This window comes from Anomaloglossus baeobatrachus, chromosome 7 (genome assembly GCF_048569485.1).
Source record: "Anomaloglossus baeobatrachus isolate aAnoBae1 chromosome 7, aAnoBae1.hap1, whole genome shotgun sequence".
NCBI lineage: Eukaryota > Metazoa > Chordata > Amphibia > Anura > Aromobatidae > Anomaloglossus > Anomaloglossus baeobatrachus.
In genome coordinates this window covers 300,264,661-300,291,375 of record NC_134359.1, presented here as the reverse complement: position 1 = coordinate 300,291,375, position 26,715 = coordinate 300,264,661, and the positions used below count along the sequence as shown (strand labels likewise).

Below are 26,715 nucleotides of genomic sequence, written 5' to 3'. Positions count from 1 at the left end.
CAGTATTATAGTAGTTATATTCTTGTACATAGGGGCAGTATAATAGTAGTTATATTCTTGTACATAGGGGCAGTATTATAGTAGTTATATTCTTGTACATAGGGGCAGTATTATAGTAGTTATATTCTTGTACATAGGGGGCAGTATTATAGCAGTTATATTCTTGTACATAGGAGCAGTATTATAGCAGTTATAATCTTGTACATAGGAGCAGTATTATAGTAGTTATATTCTTGTACATAGGGGCAGTATTATAGCAGTTATATTCTTGTACATAGGGGCAGTATTATAGCAGTTATAATCTTGTACATAGGGGCAGTATTATAGTAGTTATATTCTTGCACATTGGGACAGTATTATAGTAGTTATATTCTTGTACATAGGGGCAGTATAATAGTAGTTATATCTTGTACATAGGGGCAGTATTATAGTAGTTATATTCTTGTATATAGGGGGCAGTATTATAGTAGTTATATTCTTGTACATAGGGGCAGTATTATAGTAGTTATATTCTTTTACATAGGGGGCAGTATTATAGTAGTTATATTCTTGTATATAGGGGCAGTATTATAGTAGTTATATTCTTGTACATAGGGGGCAGTATTATAGTAGTTATTTTCCTGTACATAGGGGCAGTATTATAGTAGTTATATTCTTGTACATAGGGGCAGTATTATAGTAGATATATTCTTGTATATAGGAAGCAGTATTATAGTAGTTATATTCTTGTACATAGGGGGAAGAATTATAGTAGTTATATTCTTGTATATAGGGGGCAGTATTATAGTAGTTATATTCTTGTACATAGGGGGCAGTATTATAGTAGTTATATTCTTGTACATAGGGGGCAGTATTATAGTAGATATATTCTTGTATATAGGGGTAGTATTATAGTAGTTATATTCCTGTACATAGGAGCAGTATTATAGTAGTTATATTCTTGTATATAGGGGCAGTATTATAGTAGTTATAATCTTGTACATAGGGGCAGTATTATAGTAGTTATATTCTTGTACATAGGGGGCAGTATTATAGTAGTTATATTCCTGTACATAGGGGGCAGTATTATAGTAGTTATATTCTTGTACATAGGGGGCAGTATTATAGTAGTTATATTCTTGTATATAGGAGCAGTATTATAGTAGTTATATTCTTGTATATAGGGAGCAGTATTATAGTAGTTATATTCTTGTATATAGGGGGCAGTATTATAGTAGTTATATTCTTGTACATAGGGGCAGTATTATAGTAGTTATATTCTTGTATATAGGGGGCAGTATTATAGTAGTTATATTCTTGTACATAGGGGCAGTATAATAGTAGTTATATTCTTGTACATAGGGGCAGTATTATAGTAGTTATATTCTTGTACATAGGGGCAGTATAATAGTAGTTATATTCTTGTACATAGGGGCAGTATTATAGTAGTTATATTCTTGTACATAGGGGCAGTATTATAGTAGTTATATTCTTGTACATAGGGGGCAGTATTATAGCAGTTATATTCTTGTACATAGGAGCAGTATTATAGCAGTTATAATCTTGTACATAGGAGCAGTATTATAGTAGTTATATTCTTGTACATAGGGGGCAGTATTATAGCAGTTATATTCTTGTACATAGGAGCAGTATTATAGCAGTTATAATCTTGTACATAGGGGCAGTATTATAGTAGTTATATTCTTGTACATAGGGGGCAGTATTATAGTAGTTATATTCTTGTACATAGGGGCAGTATTATAGTAGTTATATTCTTGCACATTGGGACAGCATTATAGTAGTTATATTCTTGTACATAGGGGCAGTATAATAGTAGTTATATTCTTGTACATAGGGGGCAGTATTATAGCAGTTATATTCTTGTACATAGGAGCAGTATTATAGCAGTTATAATCTTGTACATAGGAGCAGTATTATAGTAGTTATATTCTTGTACATAGGGGGCAGTATTATAGCAGTTATATTCTTGTACATAGGAGCAGTATTATAGCAGTTATAATCTTGTACATAGGGGCAGTATTATAGTAGTTATATTCTTGTACATAGGGGGCAGTATTATAGTAGTTATATTCTTGTATATAGGGGGCAGTATTATAGTAGTTATATTCTTGTACATAGGAGCAGTATTATAGCAGTTATAATCTTGTACATAGGGGCAGTATTATAGTAGTTATATTCTTGTACATAGGGGCAGTATTATAGTAGTTATATTCTTGTATATAGGGGGCAGTATTATAGTAGTTATATTCTTGTACATAGGGGCAGTATTATAGTAGTTATATTCTTGCACATTGGGACAGCATTATAGTAGTTATATTCTTGTACATAGGGGCAGTATAATAGTAGTTATATTCTTGTACATAGGGGCAGTATTATAGTAGTTATATTCTTGTATATAGGGGGCAGTATTATAGTAGTTATATTCTTGTACATAGGGGCAGTATTATAGTAGTTATATTCTTGTACATAGGGGGCAGTATTATAGTAGTTATATTCTTGCACATTGGGACAGTATTATAGTAGTTATATTCTTGTATATAGGGGCAGTATTATAGTAGTTATCTTCTTGTACATAGGGGCAGTATTATAGTAGTTATATTCATGTACATAGTGGGCAGTATTATAGCAGTTATATTCTTGTACATAGGGGCAGTATTATAGTAGTTATATTCTTGTACATAGGGGGCAGTATTATAGTAGTTAGATTCTTGCACATTGGGACAGTATTATAGTAGTTATATTCTTGTATATAGGGGCAGTATTATAGTAGTTATATTCTTGTACATAGGGGGCAGTATTATAGTAGTTATATTCATGTACATAGTGGGCAGTATTATAGCAGTTATATTCTTGTACATAGGGGCAGTATTATAGTAGTTATATTCTTGTACATAGGAGCAGTATTATAGCAGTTATAATCTTGTACATAGGGGCAGTATTATAGTAGTTATATTCTTGTACATTGGGACAGTATTATAGTAGTTATATTCTTGTACATAGGGGCAGTATAATAGTAGTTATATTCTTGTACATAGGGGCAGTATTATAGTAGTTATATTCTTGTACATAGGGGCAGTATTATAGTAGTTATATTCTTGTACATAGGGGGCAGTATTATAGCAGTTATATTCTTGTACATAGGAGCAGTATTATAGCAGTTATAATCTTGTACATAGGAGCAGTATTATAGTAGTTATATTCTTGTACATAGGGGCAGTATTATAGCAGTTATATTCTTGTACATAGGGGCAGTATTATAGCAGTTATAATCTTGTACATAGGGGCAGTATTATAGTAGTTATATTCTTGCACATTGGGACAGTATTATAGTAGTTATATTCTTGTACATAGGGGCAGTATAATAGTAGTTATATCTTGTACATAGGGGCAGTATTATAGTAGTTATATTCATGTACATAGTGGGCAGTATTATAGCAGTTATATTCTTGTACATAGGGGCAGTATTATAGTAGTTATATTCTTGTACATAGGAGCAGTATTATAGCAGTTATAATCTTGTACATAGGGGCAGTATTATAGTAGTTATATTCTTGTACATTGGGACAGTATTATAGTAGTTATATTCTTGTACATAGGGGCAGTATAATAGTAGTTATATTCTTGTACATAGGGGCAGTATTATAGTAGTTATATTCTTGTACATAGGGGCAGTATTATAGTAGTTATATTCTTGTACATAGGGGGCAGTATTATAGCAGTTATATTCTTGTACATAGGAGCAGTATTATAGCAGTTATAATCTTGTACATAGGAGCAGTATTATAGTAGTTATATTCTTGTACATAGGGGCAGTATTATAGCAGTTATAATCTTGTACATAGGGGCAGTATTATAGTAGTTATATTCTTGCACATTGGGACAGTATTATAGTAGTTATATTCTTGTACATAGGGGCAGTATAATAGTAGTTATATCTTGTACATAGGGGCAGTATTATAGTAGTTATATTCTTGTATATAAGGGGCAGTATTATAGTAGTTATATTCTTGTACATAGGGGCAGTATTATAGTAGTTATATTCTTGTACATACGGGGCAGTATTATAGTAGTTATATTCTTGTATATAGGGGGCAGTATTATAGTAGTTATATTCTTGTACATAGGGGCAGTATTATAGTAGTTATATTCTTTTACATAGGGGGCAGTATTATAGTAGTTATATTCTTGTATATAGGGGCAGTATTATAGTAGTTATATTCTTGTACATAGGGGGCAGTATTATAGTAGTTATTTTCCTGTACATAGGGGCAGTATTATAGTAGTTATATTCTTGTACATAGGGGCAGTATTATAGTAGATATATTCTTGTATATAGGAAGCAGTATTATAGTAGTTATATTCTTGTACATAGGGGGCAGAATTATAGTAGTTATATTCTTGTATATAGGGGGCAGTATTATAGTAGTTATATTCTTGTACATAGGGGGCAGTATTATAGTAGTTATATTCTTGTACATAGGGGGCAGTATTATAGTAGATATATTCTTGTATATAGGGGTAGTATTATAGTAGTTATATTCCTGTACATAGGAGCAGTATTATAGTAGTTATATTCTTGTACATAGGGGCAGTATTATAGTAGTTATATTCTTGTACATAGGGGCAGTATTATAGTAGATATATTCTTGTATATAGGGGGCAGTATTATAGTAGTTATATTCTTGTACATAGGGGCAGTATTATAGTAGTTATATTCTTGTACATAGGGGGCAGTATTATAGTAGTTATATTCCTGTACATAGGGGGCAGTATTATAGTAGTTATATTCTTGTACATAGGGGGCAGTATTATAGTAGTTATATTCTTTTACATAGGGGGCAGTATTATAGTAGTTATATTCTTGTACATAGGGGGCAGTATTATAGTAGTTATATTCTTGTACATAGGAGCAGTATTATAGCAGTTATAATCTTGTACATAGGGGCAGTATTAGAGTAGTTATATTCTTGTATATAGGGGCAGTATTATAGTAGTTATATTCTTGTACATAGGGGCAGTATAATAGTAGTTATATTCTTGTACATAGGAGCAGTATTATAGTAGTTATATTCTTGTACATTGGGACAGTATTATAGTAGTTATATTCTTGTACATAGGGGCAGTATAATAGTAGTTATATTCTTGTACATAGGGGCAGTATAATAGTAGTTATATTCTTGTACATAGGAGCAGTATTATAGTAGTTATATTCTTGTATATAGGGGCAGTATTAGAGTAGTTATATTCTTGTATATAGGGGCAGTATTATAGTAGTTATATTCTTGTATATAGGGGGCAGTATTATAGTAGTTATATTCTTGTACATAGGGGGCAGTATTATAGTAGTTATATTCTTGTACATAGGGGCAGTATTATAGTAGTTATATTCTTGTACATAGGGGGCAATATTATAGTAGTTATATTCTTGTACATAGGGGGCAGTATTATAGTAGTTATATTCTTGTACATAGGGGCAGTATAATAGTAGTTATATTCTTGTACATAGGGGCAGTATTATAGTAGTTATATTCTTGTATATAGGGGCAGTATTAGAGTAGTTATATTCTTGTATATAGGGGCAGTATTATAGTAGTTATATTCTTGTATATAGGGGGCAGTATTATAGTATTTATATTCTTGTACATAGGGGGCAGTATTATAGTAGTTATATTCTTGTACATAGGGGGCAGTATTATAGTATTTATATTCTTGTACATAGGGGGCAGTATTATAGTAGTTATATTCTTGTACATAGGGGGCAGTATTATAGCAGTTATATTCTTGTACATAGGGGCAGTATTATAGTAGTTATATTCTTGTACATAGGAGCAGTATTATAGCAGTTATAATCTTGTATATAGGGGCAGTATTATAGTAGTTATATTCTTGTACATTGGGACAGTATAATAGTAGTTATATTCTTGTACATAGGGGCAGTATAATAGTAGTTATATTCTTGTACATAGGGGCAGTATTATAGTAGTTATATTCTTGTACATAGGGGCAGTATTATAGTAGTTATATTCTTGTATATAGGGGGCAGTATTATAGTAGTTATATTCTTGTACATAGGGGCAGTATAATAGTAGTTATATTCTTGTACATAGGGGCAGTATTATAGTAGTTATATTCTTGTACATAGGGGCAGTATTATAGTAGTTATATTCTTGTACATAGGGGGCAGTATTATAGCAGTTATATTCTTGTACATAGGGGGCAGTATTATAGCAGTTATATTCTTGTACATAGGAGCAGTATTATAGCAGTTATAATCTTGTACATAGGAGCAGTATTATAGTAGTTATATTCTTGTACATAGGGGGCAGTATTATAGCAGTTATATTCTTGTACATAGGAGCAGTATTATAGCAGTTATAATCTTGTACATAGGGGCAGTATTATAGTAGTTATATTCTTGTACATAGGGGGCAGTATTATAGTAGTTATATTCTTGCACATTGGGACAGCATTATAGTAGTTATATTCTTGTACATAGGGGCAGTATAATAGTAGTTATATTCTTGTACATAGGGGCAGTATTATAGTAGTTATATTCTTGTATATAGGGGGCAGTATTATAGTAGTTATATTCTTGTACATAGGGGCAGTATTATAGTAGTTATATTCTTGTACATAGGGGGCAGTATTATAGTAGTTATATTCTTGCACATTGGGACAGTATTATAGTAGTTATATTCTTGTATATAGGGGCAGTATTATAGTAGTTATATTCTTGTACATAGGGGGCAGTATTATAGTAGTTATATTCATGTACATAGTGGGCAGTATTATAGCAGTTATATTCTTGTACATAGGGGCAGTATTATAGTAGTTATATTCTTGTACATAGGGGGCAGTATTATAGTAGTTATATTCTTGCACATTGGGACAGTATTATAGTAGTTATATTTTTGTATATAGGGGCAGTATTATAGTAGTTATATTCTTGTACATAGGGGGCAGTATTATAGTAGTTATATTCATGTACATAGTGGGCAGTATTATAGCAGTTATATTCTTGTACATAGGGGCAGTATTATAGCAGTTATAATCTTGTACATAGGGGCAGTATTATAGTAGTTATATTCTTGTACATTGGGACAGTATTATAGTAGTTATATTCTTGTACATAGGGGCAGTATAATAGTAGTTATATTCTTGTACATAGGGGCAGTATTATAGTAGTTATATTCTTGTACATAGGGGCAGTATTATAGTAGTTATATTCTTGTACATAGGGGGCAGTATTATAGCAGTTATATTCTTGTACATAGGAGCAGTATTATAGCAGTTATAATCTTGTACATAGGAGCAGTATTATAGTAGTTATATTCTTGTACATAGGGGCAGTATTATAGCAGTTATATTCTTGTACATAGGGGCAGTATTATAGCAGTTATAATCTTGTACATAGGGGCAGTATTATAGTAGTTATATTCTTGCACATTGGGACAGTATTATAGTAGTTATATTCTTGTACATAGGGGCAGTATAATAGTAGTTATATCTTGTACATAGGGGCAGTATTATAGTAGTTATATTCTTGTATATAGGGGGCAGTATTATAGTAGTTATATTCTTGTACATAGGGGCAGTATTATAGTAGTTATATTCTTGTACATACGGGGCAGTATTATAGTAGTTATATTCTTGTATATAGGGGGCAGTATTATAGTAGTTATATTCTTGTACATAGGGGCAGTATTATAGTAGTTATATTCTTTTACATAGGGGGCAGTATTATAGTAGTTATATTCTTGTATATAGGGGCAGTATTATAGTAGTTATATTCTTGTACATAGGGGGAAGTATTATAGTAGTTATTTTCTTGTACATAGGGGGCAGTATTATAGCAGTTATATTCTTGTATATAGGAGCAGTATTATAGTAGTTATATTCTTGTACATAGGGGCAGTATTATAGTAGTTATATTCTTGTACATAGGGGCAGTATTATAGTAGTTATATTCTTGTACATAGGGAGCAGTATTATAGTAGTTATATTCTTGTACATAGAGGCAGTATTATAGTAGTTATATTCTTGTACATAGGGGGCAGTATTATAGTAGTTATATTCTTGTACATAGGGGGCAGTATTATAGTAGTTATATTCTTGTACATAGGGGGCAGTATTATAGTAGTTATAGTCTTGTACATAGGGGGCAGTATTATAGTAGTTATATTCTTGTATATAGGGGGCAGTATTATAGTGGTTATATTCTTGTACATAGGGGGCAGTATTATAGTAGTTATATTCTTGTACATAGGGGGCAGTATTATAGTAGTTATATTCTTGTATATAGGGGGCAGTATTATAGTGGTTATATTCTTGTACATAGGGGCAGTATTATAGTAGTTATATTCTTGTACATAGGGGCAGTATTATAGTAGTTATATTCTTGTATATAGGGGCAGTATTAGAGTAGTTATATTCTTGTACATAGGGGACAGTATTATAGTAGTTATATTCTTGTATATAGGGGCAGTATTATAGTAGTTATATTCTTGTACATAGGGGCAGTATTATAGCAGTTATATTCTTGTACATAGGGGACAGTATTATAGTAGTTATATTCTTGTATATAGGGGGCAGTATTATAGTGGTTAGATTCTTGTACATAGGGGGCAGTATTATAGTAGTTATATTCTTGTACATAGGGGGCAGTATTATAGCAGTTATATTCTTGTATATAGGGGGCAGTATTATAGTGGTTATATTCTTGTACATAGGGGGCAGTATTATAGTAGTTATATTCTTGTACATAGGGGGCAGTATTATAGTAGTTATATTCTTGTATATAGGGGGCAGTATTATAGTGGTCATATTCTTGTACATAGGGGCAGTATTATAGTAGTTATATTCTTGTACATAGGGGCAGTATTATAGTAGTTATATTCTTGTACATAGGGAGCAGTATTATAGTAGTTATATTCTTGTACATAGTGGGCAGTATTATAGTAGTTATATTCTTGTACATAGGGGGCAGTATTATAGTAGTTATATTCCTGTACATAGGGGGCAGTATTATAGTGGTTATATTCTTGTACATAGGGGCAGTATTATAGTAGTTATATTCTTGTACATAGGGGCAGTATTATAGTAGATATATTCTTGTACATAGGGGCAGTATTATAGTAGTTATATTCTGGTACATAGGGGGCAGTATTATAGTAGTTATATTCCTGCACATATTGGCGGTATTATATTCTATTTTTCCACCACTACTCACCACTGACACAGGGAAGCAGACGGCCACCATGAAGACGTGGTGCAGGACCATGAGGAACTCCTTGTACAGGTAGGCCCTGGTGAGTTGCCAGCCTCCTGGGTGACCTTTCAACTTGTGCTTGTGCCAGTAGCAGAGGTACATGGCGTAGATGTCATAAATAAAGTATGGGACGGCGAAGCGCGTGTAGGTGGCCGCCAACCAGTGCCTGAGAATAGAAGAGGCGCTTATTAGTGATTATCCGCAGACTATCGCACGGTTACCTGCAGAGTGTCCCCCGTATTGCTGCGGGTGCGGGAGGTGGGACCCTAATAACGGTGCCAATTAGACAGATGTCAGGAGGGGTAATCCCTGCTGGAGTCTGCTCTAATCCCCATCTGCCGGGCTGGCCGGTGCGGGGCTGGAGGATGGGAGTGGTAATCTCCGTTAAACTTATTAATTCTTACAAATAACACAGATTACAGGACGGGAGGGGTTAACCTTGAGCCGCGCGACCTCTGTTTAACCGTTCGGTGGCCGGCTGGCGTCTGATTGGCCGGTGGCGCGCGGCTCCTCTGTGCACATTGCGTCACCTCTTCTGCAAAAAAGACCATTCTGGGACTTTTCTGCAATTTGTTAGTAAAATCGGTGACAAGTGCAGCGACATTCCGGGTCCGGCCAGAAGATGGCGCCACATGCACTGATGTAACGCGGCAGCGCAGAGGAGGCTGCGGGCACCGGCCCAGAGAGACGCAGAGCAGTGGAGAAAGCCCGTCAGCACCGGCCCAGAGAGACGCAGAGCAGTGGAGAAAGCCCGGCAGCACCGGCCCAGAGAGACGCAGAGCAGTGGAGAAAGCCCGTCAGCACCGGCCCAGAGAGACGCAGAGCAGTGGAGAAACCCCGGCAGCACCGGCCCAGAGAGACGCAGAGCAGTGGAGAAAGCCCGGCAGCACCGGCCCAGAGAGACGCAGAGCAGTGGAGAAAGCCCGGCAGCACCGGCCCAGAGAGACGCAGAGCAGTGGAGAAAGCCCGTCAGCACCGGCCCAGAGAGACGCAGAGCAGTGGAGAAAGCCCGTCAGCACCGGCCCAGAGAGACGTAGAGCAGCGGAGAAAGCCCGGCAGCACCGGCCCAGAGAGACGCAGAGCAGTGGAGAAAGCCCGGCAGCACCGGCCCAGAGAGACGCAGAGCAGCGGAGAAAGCCCAGCAGCACCGGCCCAGAGAGACGCAGAGCAGTGGAGAAAGCCCGTCAGCACCGGCCCAGAGAGACGCAGAGCAGTGGAGAAAGCCCGTCAGCACCGGTCCAGAGAGACGTAGAGCAGCGGAGAAAGCCCGGCAGCACCGGCCCAGAGAGACGCAGAGCAGCGGAGAAAGCCCAGCAGCACCGGCCCAGAGAGACGCAGAGCAGTGGAGAAAGCCCGTCAGCACCGGCCCAGAGAGACGCAGAGCAGTGGAGAAAGCCCGTCAGCACCGGCCCAGAGAGACGTAGAGCAGCGGAGAAAGCCCGGCAGCACCGGCCCAGAGAGACGCAGAGCAGCGGAGAAAGCCCGGCAGCACCGGCCCAGAGAGACGCAGAGCAGTGGAGAAAGCCCGTCAGCACCGGCCCAGAGAGACGCAGAGCAGTGGAGAAAGCCCGTCAGCACCGGCCCAGAGAGACGTAGAGCAGCGGAGAAAGCCCGGCAGCACCGGCCCAGAGAGACGCAGAGCAGCGGAGAAAGCCCGGCAGCACCGGCCCAGAGAGACGCAGAGCAGTGGAGAAAGCCCGGCAGCACCGGCCCAGAGAGACGCAGAGCAGCGGAGAAACCCCAGCAGCACCGGCCCAGAGAGACGCAGAGCAGTGGAGAAACCCCGGCAGCACCGGCCCAGAGAGACGCAGAGCAGTGGAGAAACCCCGGCAGCACCGGCCCAGAGAGACGCAGAGCAGTGGAGAAAGCCCGGCAGCACCGGCCCAGAGAGACGCAGAGCAGCGGAGAAAGCCCGGCAGCACCGGCCCAGAGAGACGCAGAGCAGTGGAGAAAGCCCGGCAGCACCGGCCCAGAGAGACGCAGAGCAGCGGAGAAACCCCGGCAGCACCGGCCCAGAGAGACGCAGAGCAGTGGAGAAAGCCCGGCAGCACCGGCCCAGAGAGACGCAGAGCAGTGGAGAAAGCCCGGCAGCACCGGCCCAGAGAGACGCAGAGCAGTGGAGAAAACCCGGCAGCACCGGCCCAGAGAGACGTAGAGCAGTGGAGAAAGCCCGGCAGCACCGGCCCAGAGAGACGTAGAGCAGTGGAGAAAGCCCGGCAGCACCGGCCCAGAGAGACGCAGAGCAGTGGAGAAAGCCCGGCAGCACCGGCCCAGAGAGACACAGAGCAGTGGAGAAAGCCCGGCAGCACCGGCCCAGAGAGACGCAGAGCAGTGGAGAAAACCCGGCAGCACCGGCCCAGAGAGACGTAGAGCAGTGGAGAAAGCCCGGCAGCACCGGCCCAGAGAGACGCAGAGCAGTGGAGAAAGCCCGGCAGCACCGGCCCAGAGAGACGCAGAGCAGCGGAGAAAACCCGGCAGCACCGGCCCAGAGAGACGCAGAGCAGCGGAGAAAGCCCAGCAGCACCGGCCCAGAGAGACGCAGAGCAGCGGAGAAAGCCCGGCAGCACCGGCCCAGAGAGACGCAGAGCAGTGGAGAAAGCCCGGCAGCACCGGCCCAGAGAGACGCAGAGCAGTGGAGAAAGCCCGGCAGCACCGGCCCAGAGAGACGCAGAGCAGTGGAGAAAGCCCGGCAGCACCGGACCAGAGAGACGCAGAGCAGTGGAGAAAGCCCGTCAGCACCGGCCCAGAGAGACGTAGAGCAGTAGAGAAAGCCCGGCAGCACCGGCCCAGAGAGACGCAGAGCAGCGGAGAAAGCCCAGCAGCACCGGCCCAGAGAGACGCAGAGCAGTGGAGAAAGCCCGTCAGCACCGGCCCAGAGAGACGCAGAGCAGTGGAGAAAGCCCGTCAGCACCGGCCCAGAGAGACGTAGAGCAGTGGAGAAAGCCCGGCAGCACCGGCCCAGAGAGACGCAGAGCAGCGGAGAAAGCCCGGCAGCACCGGCCCAGAGAGACGCAGAGCAGTGGAGAAAGCCCGGCAGCACCGGCCCAGAGAGACGCAGAGCAGTGGAGAAAGCCCAGCAGCACCGACCCAGAGAGACGCAGAGCAGCGGAGAAACCCCGGCAGCACCGGCCCAGAGAGACGCAGAGCAGTGGAGAAAGCCCGGCAGCACCGGCCCAGAGAGACGCAGAGCAGTGGAGAAAGCCCGGCAGCACCGGCCCAGAGAGACGCAGAGCAGTGGAGAAAGCCCGGCAGCACCGGCCCAGAGAGACGCAGAGCAGTGGAGAAAGCCCGGCAGCACCGGCCCAGAGAGACGCAGAGCAGCGGAGAAACCCCGGCAGCACCGGCCCAGAGAGACGCAGAGCAGTGGAGAAATCCCGGCAGCACCGGCCCAGAGAGACGCAGAGCAGTGGAGAAAGCCCGGCAGCACCGGCCCAGAGAGACGCAGAGCAGTGGAGAAAACCCGGCAGCACCGGCCCAGAGAGACGTAGAGCAGTGGAGAAAGCCCGGCAGCACCGGCCCAGAGAGACGCAGAGCAGTGGAGAAAGCCCGGCAGCACCGGCCCAGAGAGACGCAGAGCAGTGGAGAAAGCCCGGCAGCACCGGCCCAGAGAGACGCAGAGCAGTGGAGAAAACCCGGCAGCACCGGCCCAGAGAGACGTAGAGCAGTGGAGAAAGCCCGGCAGCACCGGCCCAGAGAGATGCAGAGCAGCGGAGAAAGCCCGGCAGCACCGGCCCAGAGAGACGCAGAGCAGCGGAGAAAACCCGGCAGCACCGGCCCAAAGAGACGCAGAGCAGCGGAGAAAGCCCAGCAGCACCGGCCCAGAGAGACGCAGAGCAGCGGAGAAAGCCCAGCAGCACCGGCCCAGAGAGACGCAGAGCAGTGGAGAAAGCCCGGCAGCACCGGCCCAGAGAGACGCAGAGCAGCAGAGAAAGCCCGGCAGCACCGGCCCAGAGAGACGCAAAGCAGCGGAGAAACCCCAGCAGCACCGGCCCAGAGAGACGTAGAGCAGTGGAGAAAGCCCGGCAGCACCGGAGCCCGGAACAACGGACCCGTCCTCCGCGAGCGCTCCCTCAGTAGAGAAATATATAATAATAATAATAATAATAATAATTTTATTCATTTATATAGCGCTATTAATTCCATAGCACTTTACATACATTGGCAACACTGTCCCCATTGGGGCTCACAATCTAGAGTCCCTATCTGTATGTCTTTGGAGTGTGGGAGGAAACCGGAGTACCCGGAGGAAACCCACGCAAACACGGGGAGAACATACAAACTCCTTGCAGATAGTGTCCTTGGTGGGATTTGAACCCAGGACCCCAGCGCTGCAAGACTGCAGTGCTAACCACTGAGCCACCGTGCCGCCCATATATCTACAGAGGAAACACCGCAGAGAACAAAGCTGCACCGCCGGACCCCCAGAGGAGGAGCGCAGCAGCTTAAAGGGACACGCACCCTCATAATACAGCCGGAGCCCCCAGAGGAGGAGCGCAGCAGCTTAAAGGGACACGCACCCTCATAATACAGCCGGAGCCCCCAGAGGAGGAGCACAAAAGCTTAAAGGGACACGCACCCTCATAATACAGCCAGAGCCCCCAGAGGAGGAGCGCAGCAGCTTAAAGGGACACGCACCCTCATAATACAGCCGGAGCCCCCAGAGGAGGAGCGCAGCAGCTTAAAGGGACACGCACCCTCATAATACAGCCGGAGCCCCCAGAGGAGGAGTGCAGCAGCTTAAAGGGGCACGTACCCTCATAATACAGCCAGATGGCCCAGAGGAGAAGAACAGCAGCTTAAAGGGGCACCCACACTGATAATACAGCTGGAGCAAACAGAGGTGGAGCGCAGCAGTTTAAAGGGGCACGCACCCTGATAATATAGTCGGAACCCCCAGAAGGAGAGCGCAGCCGCTTAAAGGGACATGCACCCAGATAATACAGCTGGAGCCTTAAGAGACATCACTATGGGGAGATAAGGTATGCACACCAGTGACTATGGAAGGGGAATACATGGAATAGCAGAAACTGCTGTGTGAATACTGACCTGAAAAATCCAATAGCTATATGAAGAGTGAAAATGTGAAAAATGGAATCTGCATTACTGCCATGAACATATGAATTAAGAGAAATTTAGCTACTGAATTGATCAATGCAATAGACCCCAACACTACGCCAAAGTATTTCTCTACGTTGGGGTCCCGAGCTTGTGTGTGTCCTCTCATGCAGTTACAAAACTTACCGTGTATGGGACGCTGAGACCCAGGCTATATATGCGTATGATATGGATTGGCAATAGGTGTGTGTGGGGAGGGTTCACAAACGAAAAACTACTAACATTAAGGAATAACGTTTGGAACTCCATTCTATGTCTGAACTGGGTGCAAAATCCTAAAAAAAACCATCCCTATGGGGAGATAAGGTATGCACACCAGTGACTATGGAAGGGGAATACATGCAATAGCAGAAACTGCTGTGTGAATACCACACCTATTGCCAATCCACATCGTATATATAGCCTGGGTCTCAGCTTCCCCATACACGGTAAGTTTTTTAACTGCATGAGAGGACACACACAAGCTCGGGACCCCAACGTAGAGAAATACTTTGGCGTAGTGTTGGGGTCTATTGCATTGATCAATTCAGTAGCTAAATTTCTCTTGATTCATATGTTCATGGCAGTAATGCAGATTCCATTTTTCACATTTCACTCTTACATATAGCTATTGAATTTTTCATGTCAGTATTCACACAGCAGTTTCTGCTAGTACATGTATTCCCCTTACATAGTCACTGGTGTGCATACCTTATCTCCCCATAGTCACTGGTGTGCATACCTTATCTCCCCATAGTGATGTTTTTTTAGGTTTTTGCACCCAGTTCAGACTTAGAATGGAGTTCCAAACGTTATTCGTTATTATTGGGAGCCTTAAGAGGGACAGCGCAGCAGCTTAAAGGGACACGCTCCCTCATAATACAGCCGGAGCCCCCAGAGGAGGAGCACAGAAACTTAAAGGGGCACACACCCTCATAATACAGCCACAGCCCCCAGAGGAGGAGCGCAGCAGCTTAAAGGGACATGCACCCTGATAATAGACCCGGAGCCTCCAAAGAAAGAGTGCAGCAGCTTAAAAGGACATGCACCCTGATAATACAGTCGGAGCCACAGAGAAGGAGCGCAACATCTTAAAGGGACATTCACCCTGATAATACTGCTATAGCCTCCAGAGGAGTGCAGCAGCTTAAAGGTATATGCACCCTGATAATATAGCCGAAACGGCTGATATCCGCACCGCAGACAATGACAAGGAGTGAAGGGGCTGCAGTCTCCTCTCCTAGTAATGGCTGATAACAGGGAGTAATAGATTGTACTCACCTGTACTGTAGTCTCCTACCCCAGTAATGGCTGAAAACAGGGAGTAATAGATTGTACTCACCTGCCTAGTGTCCTCCCCAATAATAGTTGATAACAGAGAGTAATAGATTGTCATCACCTGTCCTACAGACTCCTCCCCAATAATGGCTGATAACAGAGAGTAATAGATTGCAATCACCTGTCCTACAATCTCCTCTCCTAGTAATGGCTGATAACAGGGAGTAATAAATTGCAATTCATATCCTGTAGTGACATTGTGTTTGGGGGTGGGGGGTCTCAGTTTTGGGGCGTTCCCGCCCTCCCCCAGTTTTCCTCCGTGGATCGGCCCCCGTGGCGGCTCTGTTACATGTGATACGGTGGCTCTCCAGACGCGGTGGCTCTGAGCGCTCCTCTCCTCCGCACATCAGATTATATACATATTTAATGGCGCCTTCTGTTCTCTGGCTCCCGGGCGCCGCTACTCTCTGCCCCCCATATGTGACCCCTGCGGTGACACTCACCGGTCCTCGATGACATCTTTACAGCTGGAGGCAACAATGTATCCGGCGGTGGAGGCCAAGACGGCTTGTATGGAGGAGACCAGCCTGAGAAGACAGGAGAGAAGAGCTCAGCGGAGGAGGCAATACCCCACAACACAGCAGCAGTATAGACATGGTATAAGGGGCACGGCAGAAGCCATCGCTAAGCCCACCCCGGGGCCAGACACCCCCCACCATCTATACATACAGCACATGCACCGCACACACCACAAGCTGCAAACAGCCACACAACGTCCAGCCAGAAAATACAGGGAATAGGGTAGTAAACAGGAGCGTCCCCAATCACTGGCCTATAATCTTATCATGTATCTCTGAATACAGGGAGCTCCCCCTAGTGGTGACTGCAGATAGGATCTTATCATGTACCTCTGTATACAGGGAGCTCCCCCTAGTGGTGGCTGCAGACAGGACCTTATCATGTGTCTCTGTATACAGGGAGCTCCCCCTAGTGGTGGCTGCAGACAGGACCTTATCATGTGTCTCTGTATACAGGGAGCTCCCCCTAGTGGTGGCTGCAGACAGGATCTTATCATGTATCTCTGTATACAGGGAGCTCCCCCTAGTGGTGGCTGCAGACAGGATCTTATCATGTATCTCTGTATACAGGGAGCTCCCTCTAGTGGTGGATGCAGACAGGATCTTATCATGTATCTCTGTATACAGGGAGCTCCCTCTAGTGGTGGATGCAGACAGGACCTTATCATGTATCTCTGTATGCAGGGAGCTCCCCCTAGTGGTGGCTGCAGACAGGGTCTTATCATGTATCTCTGTATATAGTGAGCTCCCCCTAGTGGTGGCTGCAGACAGGACCTTATCATGTATCTCTGTATACAGGGAGCTCCCCCTAGTGGTGGCTGCAGACAGGATCTTATCATGTATCTCTGTATACAGGGAGCTCCCCCTAGTGGTGGCTGCAGACAGGATCTTATCATGTATCTCTGTATACAGGGAGCTCCCCCTAGTGGTGACTGCAGACAGGACCTTATCATGTATCTCTGTATGCAGGGAGCTCCCCCTAGTGGTGGCTGCAGACAGGATGTTATCATGTATCTCTGTATACAGGGAGCTCCCCCTAGTGGTGGCTGCAGACAGGATCTTATCATGTATCTCTGTATACAGGGAGCTCCTCCTAGTGGTGGCTGCAGACAGAATCTTATCATGTATCTCTGTATACAGGGAGCTCCCCCTAGTGGTGGCTGCAGACAGGATCTTATCATGTAACTCTGTATACAGGGAGCTCTCCCTAGTGGTGACTGCAGACAGAATCTTATCATGTATCACTGTATACAGGGAGCTCCCCCTAGTGGTGGCTGCAGACAGGATCTTATCATGTATCTCTGTATACAGGGAGCTCCCCCTAGTGGTGGCTGCAGACAGGATCTTATCATGTATCTCTGTATACAGGGAGCTCCCTCTAGTGGTGGCTGCAGACAGGATATTATCATGTATCTCTGTATACAGGGAGCTCCCCCTAGTGGTGACTGCAGACAGGATCTTATCATGTATCTCTGTATACTGGGAGCTCCCCCTAGTGGTGGCTGCAGACAGGATCTTATCCTGTATCTCTGTATACCGGGAGCTCCCCCTAGTGGTGGCTGCAGACAGGATCTTATCATGTATCTCTGTATACAGGGAGCTCCCCCTAGTGGTGGCTGCAGACAGGATCTTATCATGTATCTCTGTATACAGGGAGCTCCCCCTAGTGGTGGCTGCAGACAGGATCTTATCATGTATCACTGTATACAGGGAGCTCCCCCTAGTGGTGGCTGCAGACAGGCTCTTATCATGTATCTCTGTATACAGGGAGCTCCCCCTAGTGGTGGCTGCAGACAGGATCTTATCATGTATCTCTGTATACTGGGAGCTCCCCCTAGTGGTGACTGCAGACAGGATCTTATCATGTATCTCTGTATACAGGGAGCTCCCCCTAGTGGTGGCTGCAGACAGGATCTTATCATGTATCTCTGTATACAGGGAGCTCCCCCTAGTGGTGGCTGCAGACAGGATCTTATCATGTATCTCTGTATACAGGGAGCTCCCTCTAGTGGTGGCTGCAGACAGGATATTATCATGTATCTCTGTATACAGGGAGCTCCCCCTAGTAGTGACTGCAGACAGGATCTTATCATGTATCTCTGTATACAGGGAGCTCCCCCTAGTGGTGGCTGCAGACAGGATCTTATCCTGTATCTCTGTATACCGGGAGCTCCCCCTAGTGGTGGCTGCAGACAGGATCTTATCATGTATCTCTGTATACAGGGAGCTCCCCCTAGTGGTGACTGCAGACAGGATCTTATCATGTATCTCTGTATACAGGGAGCTCCCCCTAGTGGTGGCTGCAGACAGGATCTTATCATGTATCTCTGTATACAGGGAGCTCCCCCTAGTGGTGGCTGCAGACATGATCTTATCCTGTATCTCTGTATACAGGGAGCTCCCCCTAGTGGTGACTGCAGACAGGATCTTATCATGTATCTCTGTATACAGGGATCTCCCCCTAGTGGTGACTGCAGACAGGATCTTATCATGTATCTCTGTATACAGGGAGCTCCCCCTAGTGGTGGCTGCAGACAGGATCTTATCATGTGTCTCTGTATACAGGGAGCGCCCTCTAGTGGTGGCTGCAGACAGGATATTATCATGTATCTCTATACAGGGAGCTCACCCTAGTGGTGGCTGCAGACAGGATCTTATGTATCTCTGTATACAGGTAGCTCCCCCTAGTGGTGGCTGCAGACAGGATCTTATCATGTATCTCTGTATACAGGGAGCTCCCCCTAGTGGTGGCTGCAGACAGGATATTATCATGTATCTCTGTATACAGGGAGCTCCCCCTAGTGGAGGCTGCAGACAGGGTCTTATCATGTATCTCTGTATACAGGGAGCTCCCCCTAGTGGTGGCTGCAGACAGGATCTTATCATGTATCTCTGTATACAGGGAGCTCCCCCTAGTGGTGGCTGCAGACAGGATATTATCATGTATCTCTGTATACAGGGAGCTCCCCCTAGTGGAGGCTGCAGACAGGGTCTTATCATGTATCTCTGTATACAGGGAGCTCCCCCTAGTGGAGGCTGCAGACAGGATCTTATCATGTATCTCTGTATACAGGGAGCTCCCCCTAGTGGTGGCTGCAGACAGGATATTATCATGTATCTCTGTATACAGGGAGCTCCCCCTAGTGGAGGCTGCAGACAGGGTCTTATCATGTATCTCTGTATACAGGGAGCTCCCCCTAGTGGAGGCTGCAGACAGGATATTATCATGTATCTCTGTATACAGGGAGCTCCCCCTAGTGGAGGCTGCAGACAGGATCTTATCATGTATCTCTGTATACAGGGAGCTCCCCCTAGTGGTGGCTGCAGACAGGATCTTATCATGTATCTCTGTATACAGGGAGCTCCCCCTAGTGGTGGCTGCAGACAGGATCTTATCATGTATCTCTGTATACAGGGAGCTCTCCCTAGTGGTGACTGCAGACAGGGTCTTATCATGTATCTCTGTATACAGGGAGCTCCCCCTAGTGGAGGCTGCAGACAGGGTCTTATCATGTATCTCTGTATACAGGGAGCTCCCCCTAGTGGAGGCTGCAGACAGGGTCTTATCATGTATCTCTGTATACAGGGAGCTCCCCCTAGTGGAGGCTGCAGACAGGGTCTTATCATGTATCTCTGTATACAGGGAGCTCCCCCTAGTGGAGGCTGCAGACAGGATCTTATCATGTATCTCTGTATACAGGGAGCTCCCCCTAGTGGTGGCTGCAGACAGGATCTTATCATGTATCTCTGTATACAGGGAGCTCCCCCTAGTGGTGACTGCAGACAGGGTCTTATCATGTATCTCTGTATACAGGGAGCTCCCCCTAGTGGAGGCTGCAGACAGGGTCTTATCATGTATCTCTGTATACAGGGAGCTCCCCCTAGTGGTGGCTGCAGACAGGATCTTATCATGTATCTCTGTATACAGGGAGCTCCCCCTAGTGGTGGCTGCAGACAGGATCTTATCATGTCTCTCTGTATACAGGGAGCTCCCCCTAGTGGTGGCTGCAGACAGGATCTTATCATGTATCTCTGTATACAGGGAGTTCCCTCTAGTGGTGGCTGCAGACAGGATCTTATCATGTATCTCTGTATACAGGGAGCTCCCCCTAGTGGTGGCTGCAGACAGGATCTTATCACGTATCTCTGTATACAGGGAGCTCCCCCTAGTGGTGGCTGCAGACAGGATCTTATCATGTATCTCTGTATACAGGGAGCTCCCCCTAGTGGTGGCTGCAGACAGAATCTTATCATGTATCTCTGTATACAGGGAGCTCCCCCTAGTGGTGGCTGCAGACAGGATCTTATCATGTATCTCTGTATACAGGGAGCTCCCCCTAGTGGTGGCTGCAGACAGGATCTTATCCTGTATCTCTGTATACAGGGAGCTCCCCCTAGTGGTGGCTGCAGACAGGATCTTATCCTGTATCTCTGTATACAGGGAGCTCCCCCTAGTGGTGGCTGCAGACAGGATCTTATCATGTATCTCTGTATACAGGGGGTGCCCCCTAGTGGTGGCTGCAGACAGGATCTTATCCTGTATCTCTGTATACAGGGAGCTCCCCCTAGTGGTGACTGCAGACAGGATCTTATCATGTATCTCTGTATACAGGGAGCTCCCTCTAGTGGTGGCTGCAGACAGGATCTTATAATGTATCTCTGTATACAGGGAGCTCCCCCTAGTGGTGGCTGCAGACAGGATCTTATCATGTATCTCTGTATACAGGGAGCTCCCTCTAGTGGTGACTGCAGACAGGATCTTATCATGTATCTCTGTATACAGGGAGCTCCACCTAGTGGTGGCTGCAGACAGGATCTTATCATGTATCTCTGTATACAGGGAGCTCCCCCTAGTGGTGGCTGCAGACAGGATCTTATCATGTATCTCTGTATACAGGGAGCTCCCCCTAATGGTGGCTGCAGACAGGATATTATCATGTATCTCTGTATACAGGGAGCTCCACCTAGTGGTGGCTGCAGACAGGATCTTATCATGTATCTCTGTATACAGGGAGCTCCCCCTAGTGGTGGCTGCAGACAGGATCTTATCATGTATCTCTGTATATAAAGATTAACCAGACTGACTGAGAGCTGAAGTTATTACTGGACCGAAACATTGCCCAGAATATATAGTGATATGCTGATATAACCTGGGCATCTCCTGTATATAATTATATATATATACAGCCGGTATAACCCGGGCATCTCCTGTATATAATTATATATGTACATCCGGTATAACCTGGGCATCTCCTGTATATAATTATATATGTACAGCCGGTATAACCTGGGCATCTCCTGTATATAATTATATATATATACAGCCGGTATAACCTGGGCATCTCCTGTATATAATTATATATGTACAGCCGGTATAACCTGGGCATCTCCTGTATATAATTATATATGTACAGCTGGTATAACCTGGGCATCTCCTGTATATAATTATATATGTACAGCCGGTATAACCTGGGCATCTCTGTATATAATTATATATATACAGCCAGTATAACCTGGACATCTCCTGTATATAATTATATACATACAGCCGGTATAACCTGGACATCTCCTGTATATAATTATATATGTACAGCTGGTATAACCTGGGCCTCTCCTGTATATAATTATATATGTACAGCCGGTATAACCTGGGCATCTCCTGTATATAATTATATATGTACAGCTGGTATAACCTGGGCATCTCCTGTATATAATTATATATGTACAGCCGGTATAACCTGGGCATCTCCTGTATATAATTATATATGTACAGCCGGTATAACCTGGGCATCTCCTGTATATAATTATATATGTACAGCCGGTATAACCTGGACATCTCCTGTATATAATTCTATATGTACAGCCGGTATAACCTGGGCCTCTCCTGTATATAATTATATATGTACAGCTGGTATAACCTGGGCATCTCCTGTATATAATTATATATGTACAGCCGGTATAACCTGGGCATCTCCTGTATATAATTATATATGTACATCTGGTATAACCTGGGCATCTCCTGTATATAATTATATATGTACAGCCGGTATAACCTGGACATCTCCTGTATATAATTATATATGTACAGCTGGTATAACCTGGACATCTCCTGTATATAATTATATATGTACAGCCGGTATAACCCGGGCATCTCCTGTATATAATTATATATGTACAGCCTGTATAACCTGGGTATCTCCTGTATATAATTATATATGTACAGCCGGTATAACCTGGGCATCTCCTGTATATAATTATATATGTACAGCCGGTATAACCCAGGCATCTCCTGTATATAATTATATACATACAGCCGGTATAACCTGGACATCTCCTGTATATAATTATATATGTACAGCTGGTATAACCTGGGCCTCTCCTGTATATAATTATATATGTACAGCCGGTATAACCTGGACATCTCCTGTATATAATTCTATATGTACAGCCGGTATAACCTGGGCCTCTCCTGTATATAATTAAATATGTACAGCTGGTATAACCTGGACATCTCCTGTATATAATTATATACATACAGCCGGTATAACCTGGACATCTCCTGTATATAATTATATATGTACAGCTGGTATAACCTGGGCCTCTCCTGTATATAATTATATATGTACAGCCGGTATAACCTGGGCATCTCCTGTATATAATTATATATGTACAGCTGGTATAACCTGGGCATCTCCTGTATATAATTATATATGTACAGCCGGTATAACCTGGGCATCTCCTGTATATAATTATATATGTACAGCCGGTATAACCTGGGCATCTCCTGTATATAATTATATATGTACAGCCGGTATAACCTGGACATCTCCTGTATATAATTCTATATGTACAGCCGGTATAACCTGGGCCTCACCTGTATATAATTATATATGTACAGCTGGTATAACCTGGGCATCTCCTGTATATAATTATATATGTACAGCCGGTATAATCCGGGCATCTCCTGTATATAATTATATATGTACAGCCGGTATAATCCGGGCATCTCCTGTATATAATTATATATGTACAGCCGGTATAATCCGGGCATCTCCTGTATATAATTATATATGTACAGCCGGTATAACCTGGGTATCTCCTGTATATAATTATATATGTATAGCCGGTATAACCTGGGCATCTCCTGTATGTAATTATATATGTACAGCCGGTATAACCTGGACATCTCCTGTATACAATTATCTATGTACAGCCGGTATAACCTGGGCATCTCCTGTATATAATTATATATGTACAGCCGGTATAACCTGGGCATCTCCTGTATATAATTATATATGTACAGCCGGTATAACCTGGACATCGCCTGTATATAATTATATATGTACAGCCGGTAGAGCCTGGGCATCTCCTGTATATAATTATATATGTACAGCCGGTATAACCTGGACATCTCCTGTATATAATTATATATGTACAGCCGGTATAACCTGGGTATCTCCTGTATATAATTATATATGTACAGCCGGTATAACCTGGGTATCTCCTGTATATAATTATATATGTACAGCCGGTATAACCTGGGCATCTCCTGTATATAATTATATATGTACCGCTGATATAACCCGGGCATCTCCTGTATATAATTATATATGTATAGCCGGTATAACCTGGGCATCTCCTGTATATAGTTATATATGTACAGCCGGTATAATCTGGGCATCTCCTGTATATAATTATATATGTACAGCCGGTATAATCCGGGGATCTCCTGTATATAATTATATATGTACAGCCGGTATAATCCGGGCATCTCCTGTATATAATTATATATGTACAGCCGGTATAATCCGGGCATCTCCTGTATATAATTATATATGTACAGCCGGTATAATCCGGGCATCTCCTGTATATAATTATATATGTACAGCCGGTATAACCCGGGCATCTCCTGTATATAATTATATATGTAAAGCCGGTATAATCCGGGCATCTCCTGTATATAATTATATATGTACAGCCGGTATAACCTGGGCATCTCCTGTATATAATTATATATGTACAGCCGGTATAACCTGGGTATCTCCTGTATATAATTATATATGTACAGCCGGTATAACCTGGGCATCTCCTGTATATAATTATATATGTACAGCCGGTATAACCTGGGCATCTCCTGTATATAATTATATATGTACAGCCGGTATAACCTGGGCATCTCCTGTATATAATTATATATGTACAGCTGGCATAACCTGGGCCTCTCCTATATATAATTATATATGTACAGCTGGTATAACCTGGACATCTCCTGTATATAATTATATATGTACAGCCGGTATAATCTGGGCATCTCCTGTATATAATTATATATGTACAGCCGGTATAATCCGGGGATCTCCTGTATATAATTATATATGTACAGCCGGTATAATCCGGGCATCTCCTGTATATAATTATATATGTACAGCCGGTATAATCCGGGCATCTCCTGTATATAATTATATATGTACAGCCGGTATAATCCGGGCATCTCCTGTATATAATTATATATGTACAGCCGGTATAACCCGGGCATCTCCTGTATATAATTATATATGTAAAGCCGGTATAATCCGGGCATCTCCTGTATATAATTATATATGTAAAGCCGGTATAATCCGGGCATCTCCTGTATATAATTATATATGTACAGCCGGTATAATCCGGGCATCTCCTGTATATAATTATATATGTACAGCTGCTATAACCTGGACATCTCCTGTATATAATTATATATGTACAGCCGGTATAACCTGGGTATCTCCTGTATATAATTATATATGTACAGCCGGTATAACCTGGGCATCTCCTGTATATAATTATATATGTACAGCCGGTATAACCTGGGCATCTCCTTTATATAATTATATATGTACAGCTGGCATAACCTGGGCCTCTCCTATATATAATTATATATGTACAGCTGGTATAACCTGGACATCTCCTGTATATAATTATATATGTACAGCCGGTATAACCTGGACATCTCCTGTATATAATTATATATGTACAGCCGGTATCACCTGAGCATCTCCTGTATATAATTATATATGTACAGCTGGTATAACCCGGGCATCTCCTGTATATAATTATATATGTACAGCCGGTATAACCTGGACATCTCCTGTATATAATTATATATGTACAGCCGGTATCACCTGAGCATCGCCTGTATATAATTATATATGTACAGCTGGTATAACCTGGGCATCTCCTGTATATAATTATATATGTACAGCTGGTATAACCTGGGCATCTCCTGTATATAATTATATATGTACAGCTGGTATAACCTGGGCATCTCCTGTATATAATTATATATGTACAGCTGGTATAACCTGGGGGCATCTCCTGTATATAATTATATATGTACAGCCGGTATAACCCGGGCATCTCCTGTATATAATTATATATGTACAGCCGGTATAACCTGGGCATCTCCTGTATATAATTATATATGTACAGCTGGTATAACCTGGGGGCATCTCCTGTATATAATTATATATGTACAGCCGGTATAACCCGGGCATCTCCTGTATATAATTATATATGTACAGCCGGTATCACCTGAGCATCGCCTGTATATAATTATTTATGTACAGCTGGTATAACCTGGGCATCTCCTGTATATAATTATATATGTACAGCTGGTATAACCTGGGCATCTCCTGTATATAATTATATATGTACAGCTGGTATAACCTGGGCATCTCCTGTATATAATTATATATGTACAGCTGGTATAACCTGGGGGCATCTCCTGTATATAATTATATATGTACAGCCGGTATAACCCGGGCATCTCCTGTATATAATTATATATGTACAGCCGGTATAACCTGGGTATCTCCTGTATATAATTATATATGTACAGCCGGTATAATCCGGGCATCTCCTGTATATAATTATATATGTACAGCCGGTATAATCCGGGCATCTCCTGTATATAATAATATATGTACAGCCGGTATAACCTGGGCATCTCCTGTACATAATTATATATGTACAGCCGGTATAATCCGGGCATCTCCTGTATATAATTATATATGTACAGCCGGTATAACCTGGGCATCTCCTGTATATAATTATATATGTACAGCCGGTATAACCTGGGCATCTCCTGTATATAATTATATATGTACAGCCGGTATAACCTGGGCATCTCCTGTATATAATTATATATGTACAGCCGGTATAACCTGGGAATCTCCTGTATATAATTATATATGTACAGCTGGCATAACCTGGGCCTCTCCTATATATAATTATATATGTACAGCTGGTATAACCTGGACATCTCCTGTATATAATTATATATGTACAGCCGGTATCACCTGAGCATCTCCTGTATATAATTATATATGTACAGCCGGTATAACCTGGGCATCGCCTGTATATAATTATATATGTACAGCTGGTATAACCTGGGCATCTCCTGTATATAATTATATATGTACAGCCGGTATAACCTGGGCATCTCCTGTATATAATTATATA

The 26,715-nt window shown here is 43.3% G+C and overlaps 1 protein-coding gene across 1 annotated transcript in view; it reads right to left on the bottom strand.

Annotated features, from left to right (window-relative positions):
• The window catches only part of TLCD3B (TLC domain containing 3B), a 58,939-nt gene that overhangs the window by 5,874 nt on the left and 26,350 nt on the right, over positions 1-26,715 (bottom strand). The window contains 2 exon segments of the mRNA XM_075318557.1: positions 9,230-9,434; positions 16,144-16,227. Of these exon segments, the coding sequence (XP_075174672.1) occupies positions 9,230-9,434; positions 16,144-16,227 (289 nt within the window).